Source organism: Ochotona princeps, chromosome 4, assembly GCF_030435755.1.
Source record: "Ochotona princeps isolate mOchPri1 chromosome 4, mOchPri1.hap1, whole genome shotgun sequence".
In the NCBI taxonomy this organism is placed as follows: Eukaryota; Metazoa; Chordata; class Mammalia; order Lagomorpha; family Ochotonidae; genus Ochotona; species Ochotona princeps.
This window is the reverse complement of record NC_080835.1, coordinates 96,296,002-96,309,655: the sequence shown is the minus strand read 5'-3', so window position 1 is coordinate 96,309,655 and position 13,654 is coordinate 96,296,002. Positions and strand designations below refer to the sequence as shown.

General features: G+C 55.1%; 2 protein-coding genes across 2 annotated transcripts; one reads left to right on the top strand and one right to left on the bottom strand.

Moving 5' to 3' along the window:
* The first annotated feature begins 451 nt into the window (after window positions 1-451).
* Window positions 452-4,708, top strand: VSIG2 (V-set and immunoglobulin domain containing 2). Its single transcript, XM_058662563.1, has 7 exons — window positions 452-617; window positions 1,028-1,191; window positions 1,631-1,838; window positions 2,512-2,670; window positions 3,579-3,698; window positions 3,818-3,962; window positions 4,537-4,708. Exons 1-7 carry the CDS (start codon window positions 557-559, stop codon window positions 4,667-4,669), a joined length of 990 nt encoding a protein of 329 aa, XP_058518546.1. The 5' UTR covers window positions 452-556; the 3' UTR covers window positions 4,670-4,708.
* A 449-nt stretch (window positions 4,709-5,157) lies between these two features.
* NRGN (neurogranin) lies at window positions 5,158-12,018 on the bottom strand. Its single transcript, XM_004597678.3, has 4 exons — window positions 11,869-12,018; window positions 6,391-6,617; window positions 6,142-6,159; window positions 5,158-5,757 (listed from the first exon to the last, which is right to left on the bottom strand). Exons 1-2 carry the CDS (start codon window positions 11,881-11,883, stop codon window positions 6,396-6,398), a joined length of 237 nt encoding a protein of 78 aa, XP_004597735.1. The 5' UTR covers window positions 11,884-12,018; the 3' UTR covers window positions 5,158-5,757; window positions 6,142-6,159; window positions 6,391-6,395.
* Window positions 12,019-13,654: the final 1,636 nt, after the last annotated feature.

Below are 13,654 nucleotides of genomic sequence, written 5' to 3'. Positions count from 1 at the left end.
GGAGACGTGGGTAGAGGATGGGGTATGGTTTCTGTCCCAGGGTCACCATGCCCTTTCCTAACAGTGGGGACCTTGCTAGGTCTCAGTTTCTTAGCCCTGAAGTTGGAGAAGGAATGGGCTTTGGACACAAGGAGACTGTTGAAGTGTCCCAGGACTCCCCTACCCCAGCAAGGGGTGAGAAACAAAGGGCCAGAGGGCTGTGCCACCTGGGGCTCAGGCTTATGTGGTGGCACTGCAAGGTACCAGTTCTCAGGGTGCCAGATGACCTCCTCCTCCAGTCACACGTTTCCTCCACAGCCCTTCCTGGAGGGTGCCCACCCTCAAGCCCAGCCCTTTCCCTGGCAGTTTCAGGGTGCAGGGGAAAGAAGCAGGAAGCAGGGAAGAGCGGCTCCAGAGTTGGGCCTGCGGGAGGGAGGAGCGTTTCCCCTACCAGAGGGTGAGGGTGCCGGCCTCTCCCCTTGTTTGCTCTGAGATAGCCTAGCCAGCGCAGGGCACTCCCTTCCCCAGACCCAGGCACCCAGACGGAGCCACAGGAGGCAGGAGGACAACGTGTGGCATGGCCCTTCTCCCAGGGCCTTTCCTCTGCGGGGCCCTGATCGGCTTCGCTTGGCTGATTGGTGAGGAGGGGCCAGGCCAGACTCAGGGGCGGGAGCCAGAGCAGCAGCCTGCTGACCCATTGACGCACCTCCTTATGGGCTGCTCAGTTCTGGTCAGCTGCGGAGGGGACCTGGAGGGCTGGGTGGACAGCGGATAGAGGCCAGTGGGCCTGCAGGCGAGTATGTGGCGGGGGGGGGGGGGCATGGCTTACCCACAACAGCAGGAGTTCACGTTCTGCCTTCCAGCCAAACATGCCCTCATATGCGGCACAGTCCAGGCCCTTTTACCCACAAAAACCTGCTGGGCGATAGGCCCAACCGTCCTCCCCTAGGAGCCGGTAGAAGGAGGGGTTGGGCTGAAAGGAGGGGCATGGAGCCCCCAGCCCCCGCCTGACTGGAGCTGTGGTTCGGTCTCCCTATGCCCTCCGCAGCCCCAGGGCTGGCGGTGGAAGTGAAGGTGCCCACGGAGCCTCTCAGCACGCCGGTAGGCCACACTGCCGAGCTCACCTGCAGCTATAGCACGTCAGTGGGAGACAACTTCGCCCTGGAGTGGAGCTTCGTGCAGCCAGGGAAGCCCATCTCTTCCTCCCGGCCGGTAAGCAGAGAGCACCTGCTCGGGGTGGAGGGCGGAGGAGCAGTGAGGGCTGGAAGTGGCAGGGGTTCAGTATGCTTGGCTGGAAAGTAAAGTGGGTGGCTCCCAGGTGTCCTTAGGGGGGCCTTATCACCCCTGGCCCTCTATCCAGCTCCCCTGTTGATGCGTCTAAACCCAGCACACTGCACTAGCTTCCCCCAATCAGAGCACTAGCTTCCCCCCAATCAGAGCAACGGAGTTGGAGTGTGGCAGCCACGCTTGCCTGAAAGCAGCAAATCCAGTTCATTTGTCACTGGGAGACTTGGATGCTGTATGGACACCTCAAATGTCCCTGTTCTGGCTGGTGTTAATGAGAGGCATCGCGCCCTCACCCTCGTGAGGGAGGACTGCAGAGTTGATCCCTGGCAGGAGAGGGGGGACACACTTGCCTGTCTCTCTCCAGATTCTCTACTACACCAGCGGCCAGCTGTATCCCACCGGCTCAAAGGCCGAGCGGGCCAGCCTGCTCCAGAACCCCCCCACGGCAGGGGTGGCCACCCTGAAGCTGGCCGATGTCCGCTCCTCGGACACGGGAACCTACCTCTGCCAAGTGAACAACCCGCCAGACTTTTACACCAATGGTTTGGGGCTCATCAACCTTACTGTGTTGGGTAAGGCTGACCATGGGCCCACCAGCTACCCACATACCTCCTCAATCACTCCCAGACACACTGCACTGGGTGGGTGGGTGTGGGATCCCACGCACATCTTTTAGTCCAGAGGGTCTTCCTCCAGCAGCAGGCTGCCTCATCCCTCAGGGCCCAGTAACAAAGAATCTGAGAGAAAGGTCTTCCCATGTATGTGGATCTGAGTCACGTCCCCAAGCTCCAGTGGCCTGGAAACCTCCCAAGGTCAGTGACAGGGGAGTGGCCATTAAAGGAACAGGACCCTGTCACTGAGCACCCTGTGCCCTGAGCTGCCTTCCTATCCTGCCCTGGGGCCTGTGAGAGGGGAGCCACCAGGAAGCAGGTGGAGGATGATTGTACTATTCAAATTTCTGGAGGGCTGTGGTGTGGAGGAGGGATTCATTCTCCTTCTGTGGGCCCAGAGGGCAGCAACCAGAACCGGAACCAATGGGTGCTTACTGAATCAGCACAGATTTTAGCTCAGCATGAAGAAGAGCATTCTAACGGTCAACATTTCCAATAGTGGAGATCCCTGCCAGAGGATTCAGTGGGGTCTGAACCACAGTGAGCCACTACTTGGAAGAGGTATGGGAGCAGGAAATCCAGCACTTGCCAGGGGCGGGGTTGGAAGCCTGCTAACGGACTGTGACTTTTCCAGTGCCCCCCAGCAGGCCTATATGCAGCCAGAGTGGGCAAATCGTTGTGGGAGGCTCTGCTGCACTAGGGTGCAGCTCTGCCGAGGGCGCCCCCAAGCCCGTGTACAACTGGGTGCACCTGGGATCTTCTCCGACACCTGCTCCTGGCAGCATGGTTCAAGGTAAGGGCTTGGAGCATCAGGAAGAGGGAACTCTTCAAGCTTGGAGCCAATCTAATCTCCAAACTCCACCCCCCACATCACCAGCCCTGTGACAAGGGCTATGAGATAAGCAGCTGCACCTTTCTCTGCCCTCTCCTTGGCTTCCTGTTTTGCTCCCTTCCTGTTCTGTCTTCCTATGTCATTTGTGACTGGGTACCCATTTCTTAAGCTAAACATTCTCCTATTATTTGACAAGTGAATGATGAGCAGGGATATTCCGATTTTTCCTTCTTGTCTTGTTGGTGGTGGTGGTAGGGAAGGGGTGGATTTTAGATTTCTGAAGGGTCATTCACGAATCACTTATGAACTTCCTAGACAGGAAACTGAGGTAGAGGAACACGGCTGCCTGAAATCACTTGGCCAGCTTCTTTGTAAGCAAGCACCTACAAACTAGAGCTGTGGCTTTCCAGCTGCTTCTTGTGGGTTCCTGTCTCCTGTCTCCCTTTTTCTCCCTGTAGCCCAGGCCCCAGCAAAGCCCTTCATCTATCCAGGAGCCCCTTCCCATCACCCCCTGGCCTGTGCTCTCTGTCTTCCAAACGTAAGAATTTGGATCAGCTTAGACCCACCACACAGGATGCAGTGTTAGACATCAAGCATTGAATCCCTAACTGGGACCCAGACAACAGCCAGTAAGCACCCCGCCCTGCCTCAACTCCATCTTCAGTTTCTGGACACTTCCTTTGTAAAAGCTGTCCCCTCTTCCTGAAAAGGCAGCTGTTGGCGGTGGCTCTGGAATTGCCCTCAGATAAATGATTTCCTTTTTCTGAGCCAATTGCCCCACCAAGAAACAGAGGGTAGTCAGTCTCTTGCTGCCTAGAGGCACTCACTGGGCGTCCAATGAGTGCTGGAACACTTTTTCTTCCCTCTAGATGAGGTGTCTGGCCAGCTCATCCTCACCAATCTCTCCATGACCTCCTCGGGCACCTATCGCTGTGTGGCCACCAACCAGATGGGCAGTGCATCCTGTGAGCTGACCCTTGATGTGACCAGTAAGGACTATGTGGGGCAGAAGCCAGGAGGCAGGCGGGGTGGAGGAAGGCTACACGCTGGTGTCAGAGCATACGCCTAGGAGGGTTTGCAGCTCTAAGAGCCCTGTGTCTCCTTACAGACCCCTCCAAAGGTCGAGTGGCCGGGACTCTGGTTGGGGTGCTCCTGGGGATTCTGCTGCTGTCAGTGGCTGTATTCTGCCTGCTCAGGTTCCACAAAGACAGGAAGAGGAAGCCCAAGGAGACCTATGGGGGCAATGACCTCCGGTGAGCAGAGAGAGCCAAGGGCTCCAGTTACAAGTGGGTGCTTCCAGCCCTCAGACGCTGAGTGACATGAGTGAGCAAGATTTATAGCATGAGGGGTGGAGTCGTGAACAGGGGAGGAATGGCTTAGTCTTAAGGACTTCCCTGTCCTCTTCATGCTAAACGAAAGACTGAGGTTTGTGATTTCATGGGCATTTTCATGTATACCATTTGGAAGGAGTGGCAGCAGATGAATGTGAGCCCTGGGTTTGTCCTGAGCTTAGCAACCGTGCCGGGGCAACCAGGAAAGAGAAGTGAAAGTTGCCTGTGCCACCCACTACAGCTGATAGCCTCAAGGTTCCAAACAAGGATCAGAGAAGTGTTTCTCGAAACATGGTCTGCGGATGAGCCATCCAGATAGCACCAGGAGGCTGGCACATATTCAGATCTGCTTCAGATCCTTCCTGGACTGTGTGTGTGCAGGGATGCGGGGCGGGGAAGAGGGTGGTGGCACCTGAGTCTCTGTACAGTAACCCTTAGGAGTCCCTGGGCCTGAGGATGGTCCTAGCCTCACTAAGACTTTGCCCACAACCCTTAGGGAGGATGCCGTGGCCCCTGGGATTTCGGAGCAAACTTCTCTGAGGGCAGATGCGAGTAAAGGGCTGCTGGAGAGGTCGCCATCGGCCAGCACTGTGACAACCACCAAGTCCAGGCTCCCTATGTCGGTCTGACTTCACCCCAAATCTCTGAGGGTAGTGAGGGGACTACCAATAAACTCTTTGGGTACCATATTGTCTCCCTCTTCTGTCGGTGGGAATGGCAACTTCCTCCTGGTGGCCCAGAAAGTATTACCAGTGAAAGAAGGAAGGGGCTTGAGGACCCTGCAGGCAGGAAGTTGGAGAGGGTCTAAACAAGGTTTTCAACACAGCGGCCTCTCAGCACTCCTCAAGATATAGTCATATGAGACTCCGGTGGCTTTTGTGTACCCCGACTCCCTCCCCTTCGGCATCCTGTGAGCAGTTGGACATTCCTTTTTATTGTTCACATTCCAACCCAGCATGGTCACATGCACACTGGGAGATTAAAAAACCTTCCGGCCACAGCCCCAGAAGTCCGGCAGGGGCGGGGCCGGCAGGGGCAGGGCCACAGAAAACTCCTCCGAAGCCTCCCCCATGCCAGCCTTTGCATAAAGAGCAGGAAAGCTGGGGAGACTGCTCTCCGCTGGGCGGGGTGCGCTGGGGAACGCGGAGGGGACTTAACAGGCAGGTGCGGGGTCACTGCGCGGGGCAACCGAAGCCATCAGAACCCTCTTCCTCTCCCTCCTGGGCCCACATCTCAACTTCTGCGGTGGGGTGAGGGCAGTAACCGCAGAAAAACACAGGGCGCCCCCTTCAGCTGCGCACAGAAAGAAAGGACCTTTTCTTTTTTAAGTTCTTTTTTTTTTTTTTCCTTTTTTGAAAGTGAGTGTATTTGGGCAACGCTTAGGGCACCCTCCGCGGTGCGCGCTCAGAAAGCACCCCGAAGCCGCGGAGGCAGAACTGCATGCTGGATGCGGGAGAGAGGTGGGCGAGAAGCACTAAAACAGGGAAATTTGGGAAGCGCAGGGTTTGGGACTTGAGTGGGGAGGATAGGACTACACTGGACAGGTGAACTAAAATGGCGCAGACTTGGCGACTCTGCGACGGAGCCGGCCTGGGAAAGAGTCTCTGGGACGCAAAGGGGCTCCTGAAGCCGGAGGGTGAGTGGGAGGAGGGGATCACCAAGGCGGCAGGGAAGTCTCGTCACAGCGAAGGGGACGCGGCATCCATCTCGTTGGGAACTGAGAACAGAGAAGGTGTGAGGCACCCTTCTGGAACTTCCTCTCCCCCTCCTGGGGCGAAGAATGCCACTTCTGCAGTCACCCGGAACCCTGCAGTCACCCAGAACGCAGCCGAAAATGAGCCCCGGGGCAGGTGCGTGCGCGCCTAGGCCGTGTTCCTAGCCCCGGGCCGAGCTTGCGCAGTCAAATGGAGAGGCTGAGCGTGTGTGAAAGCATCTCTGGGCTGATTCAGGCGTATCGCGTCGCAGCCTCGGGCCTCTCCATTTAAAGACCCAGGTGCAGGTGCATTTTCCTTAGCGAGGAGGGGCAAGGCGGGGAAGGGTGGGGCTAGGGCTCCCTCCCTCTCAGGGCTCCCACCCCGCCGCTACGGGTCCTATTTATTACCTTCGAAAATGCTCAGTTCTTCGGTCCATCCCAGGGCCAGGAGGGAGGACGAGAAGGGAGACACAGGTGAGCTCTCGGAAAGGCAGCACCAACAGCCTCCTCCCATCCCCTCCTCTCGGATTTCCAGCCTCCCAACCTAGCTTCCTCCACTCACTTCCCCTCGTCCCCAGCCCGTCCTCGCGCTCCCCTGCTCCTGCCGAGGAGCTCTGGAAAAAGAGGTCCCCGGTCCGCGCGTCCTGCCCGCCTCACCTGGCCTAGTCTCCACTGGAGCCGCCGCCCGTGCCTCCCCGGGCGCCCCCGGCTCCACCTGGGCCTCCTGGGCCAGGGCCCTTCCGGCCACGCTCTCCGCTCTTTATCTTCTTCCTCGCCATGTGGCCTCGGAAACTCGCCTGGATTTTGGCAGCGGCCGCGTTGGCACCGGGGTCATCCAGCGGGATATCCAGGATGTCGTCTTCTGGTTTGGAACAGGCGCTCTCCTGGAGGGGAAGATGGGGCGGAGGAGGTTCTTGAGGGGTGACTGAGCAAGACCCCGCAGGCGGGGACAGAGTGGGACTAGAGGGCGGGAGAGATGAGGGCAAAAGCAGGTAGTGGGGGGCACAGAAAGGGTGTGAAGAGGGGCTGAGAGAGAGAGATTGTGTGTGTGTGTGTGTGTGTGTGTGTGTCCTCCTGACAGGGAAAGAGGAAACTTCTCTGCCAAGTAGGAGTACTTGAGTGGCCAGCTCAGGAAAGCCCAGGTAGTGAAGCCCATGAGAAGGCCAGGAAGCCCTGCGTGAGTCCAGGGCATACCACCAGTGCCCAAGTTAGCATAGTGGGTTTTGGAGGCGCAAGGAAGACAGCAGCAGGCATCACAGAATGCCTGAGAGCAGTCGCCCAGCTCGCAGAGGGAGTCTCCAGCCCCCAAGGGCGCCTGGATTCTCTGGTTCCTGGTCCAGGAGTGGCTCACAGCTGCAGTGAGAGCCAGGACCCTGCTGCTACTGCAGTGAGTCAGTGGCCTCTCCCCACCTAAGGGCCAGCCGCCTAGACACTGGGTGCTCACAGACTCGGTTTTCCACTGATCCCCAGGGAACTCAAACACAGGCAAGAGGAGACGGTCTGGAAGAAGTGACAGAGAAAAGGCTTCACTCCAAAAGCCAAACAAAACAGCTCCCCCTCTCCAACCCCCAGCAAAGACCAGATCAGCAGAGCAAGATCAGAAACAGCCTCTGCTAGCCTGGGGATGTGGGAAGGGAGAAGAGATTAGTACTGGAGCTATCATTAAGCACTTACCCTGTTCCAGGCAGTGTTTTACATGGCATTTCATTGCCTCTGCAGTAATAAGTAAGGCTGTGAGATAGGGGCTGGGCAGTGCTCATCTGAAATGTTTGGGACCAGCAGTATTTTAAATTTCACATTCCCCCCCCCCCCAGCTTTTAAAATAACTCCTATGTAAATGAAACTATTCCAAGCTCTGAAAACCTTAAGCCAGAGAGCTGGGAGGGCTTTTTTTCTCCTTTGGGATGGATTTTTGGTGAATAAATTCCTGTGTGGTGTGCCTGCATTTTGACTGCAACCTGTCACATGAGGTCAGATATGGAATTTTCCACTTGGGGGTGTTACCTCAGCTCTTCCAAAGTTTTGGACTCTGGAGCATTTTGGATTTTCACACTAAGTCATGAGCAATCTGTAGTCGCTGGGGGATGGGGAAGTCATACCTTTGTATTTCAGAACCTAGATTATTCTACCTTGTAGAATGAATAAATGCAGTCCAGAAAAAAAAAGATTATGTTTTCACTTACAGTGACTCCATCTTTTCCTATCTAAGCCCCTTCATTAGAAGAATCAAGATAATAGTGTCAACATTTATGGCTTGTTGGGAAGGATGATATACGTAAAGCTTCTGGCACAGTGTAGTTGCTCAGTTAATACTAGTTATCATAAGGGCTGTTTTAAATAAATAGTAAGTTGATGTGAAATAGTTGCTTTTCTAGGCAAAAAGTAATAGATCTCTATACCTTCCCATGGTTCAGCTCAATGTGTTCAGTGATCCACCCTCACTGCCATAAAGTAGCTCTCTGTAGGGAACTGGAGGAATCCAGGCAAGGCTCTGTACTCCATTAGGCCCTGGTCCCTTTTGTTGCTGGACACTGCTTAGTGCACCTTGGGAAGGGGATGCTGACTGACCCTGAAGTCAAACGGGCATTTCTCCTTTGCCTTGGTCCTCTCGCTCCTGGGAAGTCATGTTTATCTTTTGTTTGAGGACATCATTGCTTTCTCTGTCTTTTTCTTCAAGGATGTGAGATGATCCAGGTCTCACAGGGTCATGGTAATTCAGCCCCGCTCTTTCCCCTTCCCCTCCACCGGCTTCAGTCCTCCTAAATGTGAGGCTTCCGTGATCATGGTCCAGGTTTGCCCTAGGGGTAATTCTAGAAACCCTAGCTTTGTTTTACAGATGGTGCCCCTGGTCAAGTTTCCCAAGGCAGTGCTCATTTCCTAGGTGCTCCAGATACCCACGGTCTATGGAAACATGCAAGGGGCAGGTGTGGTTGTGGCCAACACACTCTTTTTATCTTTTCCAGGTCTAAAGTTCTCCCTGACATCTCATTCCTCAACTAAAATCAGAAACAAGTCCTTTGGGTTCTTTTCATTTTCAGAGCTTAAGCCTTTCTTGGAATAGTCTCAAGGAACAAAACGAGCTGCTTCTCAAAAACAACCATAAGAGAACCATTCCCACTCCCACCCTCTCTTCTCTTTGGCCTTGGCAGCTGTGAAGAGGTGGGGCGGTTGGGCGGAGGAAGGGCTATCTTCCCCCAACCATGTTAAGACCAGACCTGCTGTTGCCACCCACCCCAGCTGGATCCAGGCTCAAAACCTGTAACAGCAGGCGAAGCCACCCCCAACAAACTGCTTACCCACAGAATCCATCCCTCTCCCCTCCAGTTGAATTTTCAAGATGGAGCTGCCAGAGGCAGCCTGTCCACAGGGAACACTGGAGAGAGGCTGGACGGACTCCAGGAATGGGGCTCATTGGTAATGGTGCCTGGGCTGATAGCTTTCAAAGCCAAGACTCTTGGTGTAGTCCTGAGCTCTGTAGGAACTGCGGGCCCTTGAGAGAGCAAAAGGTGGTGGACAGAGTGCTAATCCGCCAGGACTCTCATTGGCTTCCGCCACAAAGAAAATGTGACCTGGATGAACAGTGTTGTTCATTTCCCAAATCCCAATAGCCTGAAGACCATCCCTGCCTGTGCTTGTGATGTGTCAGGCCCCAGGCTCAGCACTTTGTACATATCATCTCATCTAGTCCCTATTCTACAGGGCAGGAAACAGCCTCAGAGCTGCACAGCATAGCACAGCTCACAGATGGGGAGATAGCATTCAGTGGCCTTTGGCACTGCCTTGGGGCAGGCAATGTCTATTAATTCAGCTGGATCAGTTCAACTACACTAAGCAAAAGAAAGGAACAGGAGCCAGAAACAAAAGTTTCTTTGCTTTTGCATGTTAATCAAATGCAGAAAAGGCATATACACGTATGGCTATGTAAATCAGCAACTGGAACATTTGACTCAATAGCTCTGTCTCTTAAAAACAAAGCAAATCTGTTTTCTGTCTGAGCCTCCTTTGCAAGGAGAGAGAGGAAATAAGGGCAGGACTGGGATCTCCCCAAACTCCAGGTGGAGTGGGTCATTAAAGACTGCACCAGAATGAATGATAGAAAGACACATCCCCAGCCCTACTCCCAGCTGGGAGGCCGGTCCCTCCCTCCCCAGAATGGGGAACTGTTCATCCTGGGCCCCCCACCTTTGCCACCCCCTTCCTCTCCATGGCCCCCTGCACAGCAGGCTCACAGTGCTATGTCACAGTGCTGGTCCTTTGGCTCCGTGCAGAGCTGCCCTGGAGGAGCTGCCCTAGCAACTTGGACCAGCAGGATATTTGTGTGTCTGCCCCTTCCATACCTTCTGGGTGGGCAGCTCTACTGTTTTTAGCAGACATGGAGTCCACTCTTGTCTGTCACTCCCTCGGTGTGGCTGCCTGGATGTCACAGGCCCCCACCTGGGCTGTCCAGGGCTGCAGGTGAAATGACTCACTCCAGAGCTACCAGAGCTACCAGAGGTCAGCAGGTGCAGCTCCTGCCTGGCTTCTTGGTGTCCTCATCTCTTCCCACAGCACTGCTGCCTGCTTCCCGTCATTTTATTCCTTCTCAGCTCTTCAGTCCTCACATGCCCCTCCCACCAGCTGCCTATCTCAGAGCCCACCATGCTTTCGGGTGCTCTGCTTCATACAACACGGCTGGGGGTGAGGGCTCTTCCCCAGTGCAACTCAGACATTATCACCAAGAGCCCATCTGTCCCTTCACAACCCAACATTTGCTTACTGAGACCAACAAGCAGAGGGCGAAGCCGAGAAGGGACTACAATATCCTGGTGTGCTCCTGGAGGCAGGAACACAGCTAAAGGCTCTTTTTCATACTTCCCTCTAGTTTCTCCATTCTCTGTGAGCTCGGGCCTTTTATAGTAGGAGGAAAGCAGCAAAGATTTGCAATACAGCTATCCAAATCAGGGCTGGGCTTGGAGTCCTGCTTCACACTTAGAAAATCACTTAGTTGAGCTAGAGCTTGTTTGCATATAATACCTACCTCATGGGGTTGTTTCAATGCTTAAATATTAAAGGGCAGGTACATGGTCGGCATTTACCAAGTGGCAACTATTACTGATACTTCTGAGCTAAAATCACCACCACCACCATCTGCCCCTCAGTCCTCTTTGCGTCTTGGCATCCAGGTACCAGGAGGGGACTTCGCCTCTTACAGGGCTATCCTTTCCTTCCTAACCTCAGGTAACTCACCTACCTACCTTTCTTTCTTTCTTTCTTTCTTTCTTTCTTTCTTTCTTTCTTTCTTTCTTTCTTTCTTTCTTTCTTTCTTTCTTTCTTTCTTTCTTTCTTTCTTTCTTTCTTTCTTTCTTAATGGAATGGAGGGGTCAGGAACTTTTTGAATCATTACTTGGGCTGACTGGATGAGAATGCAAGCACTTAGGAGCAGTCTTTCTCTATACTTGAAGGCTACCAACAAACTCACGGAAAAAAACTAATGTTTTTCTAGACGCAGCCGGGCGCTTGCGGGCCGGGCCACCTTTGCCTGGCATTTGCGGTGTTCAGGTTTCCGTGCGGGCGCTGACGAATCGCAAACATTTCTTTCCCTTGCCTGTAGGGCTCTCTCGCGGTCACTTCACCCAGCTCCACCCCTCCCCCAGAACCACACGGACCAGGGGCTGGGCTGCTTACCAACACTACAAAACCAGCCAACACGAACCCAAGATCGCAGTCTGCGCGGAGCTTGGGGGTGCTTGGGGGCTCGTCGGAAGGTCGGAAGGTCGTGAGGATCAACCTGTCTGTCTACCGACGGGGGAGAGAATGGGGGCCGGGGCAAAGGAGTCGCTGCACCTTCCCAAAGCGGCAGTTTCCAGGGTTTCACTGGGGGTGTGGAGGTAGGGGCCCCTCTCCCCCTGGTCCAACTGCAGCTCCTCTGCATCAGAGCCCAGCTTAGCTCACGGTCGCACCCGGAACGCCTGGCGGACCCGTGCCCGGACGCCCCCGCCGAGTCGCGGAGCATCTTCTCTAGGGCTCCCAAGTCAGGCGAGCGCTTTCCGCCGCCCACCACCCACGTCCCATCAGGCGCCCCTTTTTGCTCCTAGGTCTTCCGCACCCACTGCCATCCCTCGCTCGCCCTCCTTGCCCCCAGACCCTCTCACTTACAGTGCAGCAGTCCATGCCGGTGTTTGGGGGGGTCCTCGGCTGGGGCGCAGGGCGGGGGTGGGGGAGTCTGTGTGGTGCTGGGTGGGGGCTCTGGGCAGTCCGGCGCCCGCCGACCCGCGCGGAACCTGCGGCTCTCCGGTCGGGTCCTGTCTCCCGCGCTCCGCTCGGCTCGCGAATGTAACCTGAGCCCCGCGGCCGGCTGGCCAATCAGGAGACGCCCTGGGCAGGGTGGGCGGGGAGAAACGGAGGGAGGACCACTCCCTTCCTCGGCTCCCTGCGCCGCACTCGGCTCCTGCTCCAACCCTCCGCCCACACACTTCCATCCATTCCTCCTACACTCCCCATCCTCCCCAACCCGGTCCCCTGGCCCGCTTAGCGGCAGACCGCCAGGCAGATGCATGCAGGAGCAGGCAGAAGGAGGCCCCCGAGATTCCGGGCACAAACACTCACATTCAGGCGCAGCAGCTCCTGTACGCAACTCCTGCCCGCACTTCCATAACCTTGATGGGGTCCCAAACATGGCTTCCGCCAACTTCCCTTCCCCTCTGTCGAAGAATGGTAGAACTGTCGGTGCTCAGAGTCGTGATGGACGCACTTCGACACAAGCTCGCAAACCCTACGTGTCCATATGCGATAGTCTCCAGGCTCACTAGCCGTGCCTTTCTTCCCATACACAGGCACTGCAGGTCTGCCAAAGAGCCGTTCAGACAGCCGGTGTTATGGGCGTGTCTGGGGGCAGTTACCCTGCTCATCTATCCGTGCATCTGTCCATCTATGCATTATCTATCTGTCCATATATCCATCTATACATCACCTGTCCACCTACCCATCTACGTATCTGTCCACTTACCCATGTGTCTGGCTGTTTATCTATCACCTCTCGCTCTCTGAATATGCAATGTATTTATCCATCTTCTGTTTATCTCTGTGACCCGCTCTGAATAAAATCATCTGTGCACAACACAATTTTGTTTACATATAATCCTACATTCCTACAGATCTGAGGGAACAACCCCCAAGCCTCACCTTTTTCTTTTCTTAAGAGACTGTTTATCTCCCTGATCTACTGCTTCAGAATAAGACCCAAACTGCCCCTCCCACTCCTTCTGCTCTTGGGAAAAGAAAAATTACTCAGAGTCCTAGTAATTTAGGGCATTGTCAGAAGTAAATGGCCCCTTGGCCCGGATGAGGAAAGCTGCGGGCTGTTGGAGAAGCTGGGAAGGGGAGATAAGGTAGGGGTAACCAGGAGGGGCAGTTGGCTGCTTTGTGGCTGCCGGTTTACTCCAGCTTGTTAGAGGGCCAGAGCTGGCCTTGGGCGTGCACTGTCTCAGAACACTAGACTGAAGGTCCTTCTGAGCCAAGGTGCCAGAGGCCAGAAGTAGGGAAGGAGGGCTGAGCAAAGGAGGGGGAAATGCCCTTTTGACGTTAACTAGGACCCAGAACGGTAACCCAGAACTGCAGTAAATACACAGCCAACGGTAAGCCTGGCTCAGCTGTTACATGCCACTCCCCTCGAGTGGCCCAGAAGCTTTCTTTGCCAGTGCAAGATGACTTGTGGGGAAATGCCAGTGTCCATCAGAATGGGAAAAATGTTGGCCAGCTTGGGGCTTTGAGCTGAACTGGATACTGCTGGAATTCCAGGGCTTGGGGTGTAGCGGTGTCTCTCCCAGCATGCTTGCGACCCACCTACCCTTGTAACAGAAAATCTGTTCACCAATCTGTCTCTGGCACATTCTCCATTCTCCCCCCACCCCCCACCCCACCACCAAATGGCAGGATGTCCTGG

Coding starts and splice junctions, on each gene's coding strand:
- VSIG2 (XM_058662563.1), top strand. CDS start 557: ATGGCCCTTCTCCCAGGGCCTTTCCTCTGCGGGGCCCTGATCGGCTTC. Junction 1,839..2,511: donor CATCAACCTTACTGTGTTGG/GTAAGGCTGACC, acceptor TGACTTTTCCAG/TGCCCCCCAGCAGGCCTATA. Junction 2,671..3,578: donor TCCTGGCAGCATGGTTCAAG/GTAAGGGCTTGG, acceptor TCTTCCCTCTAG/ATGAGGTGTCTGGCCAGCTC.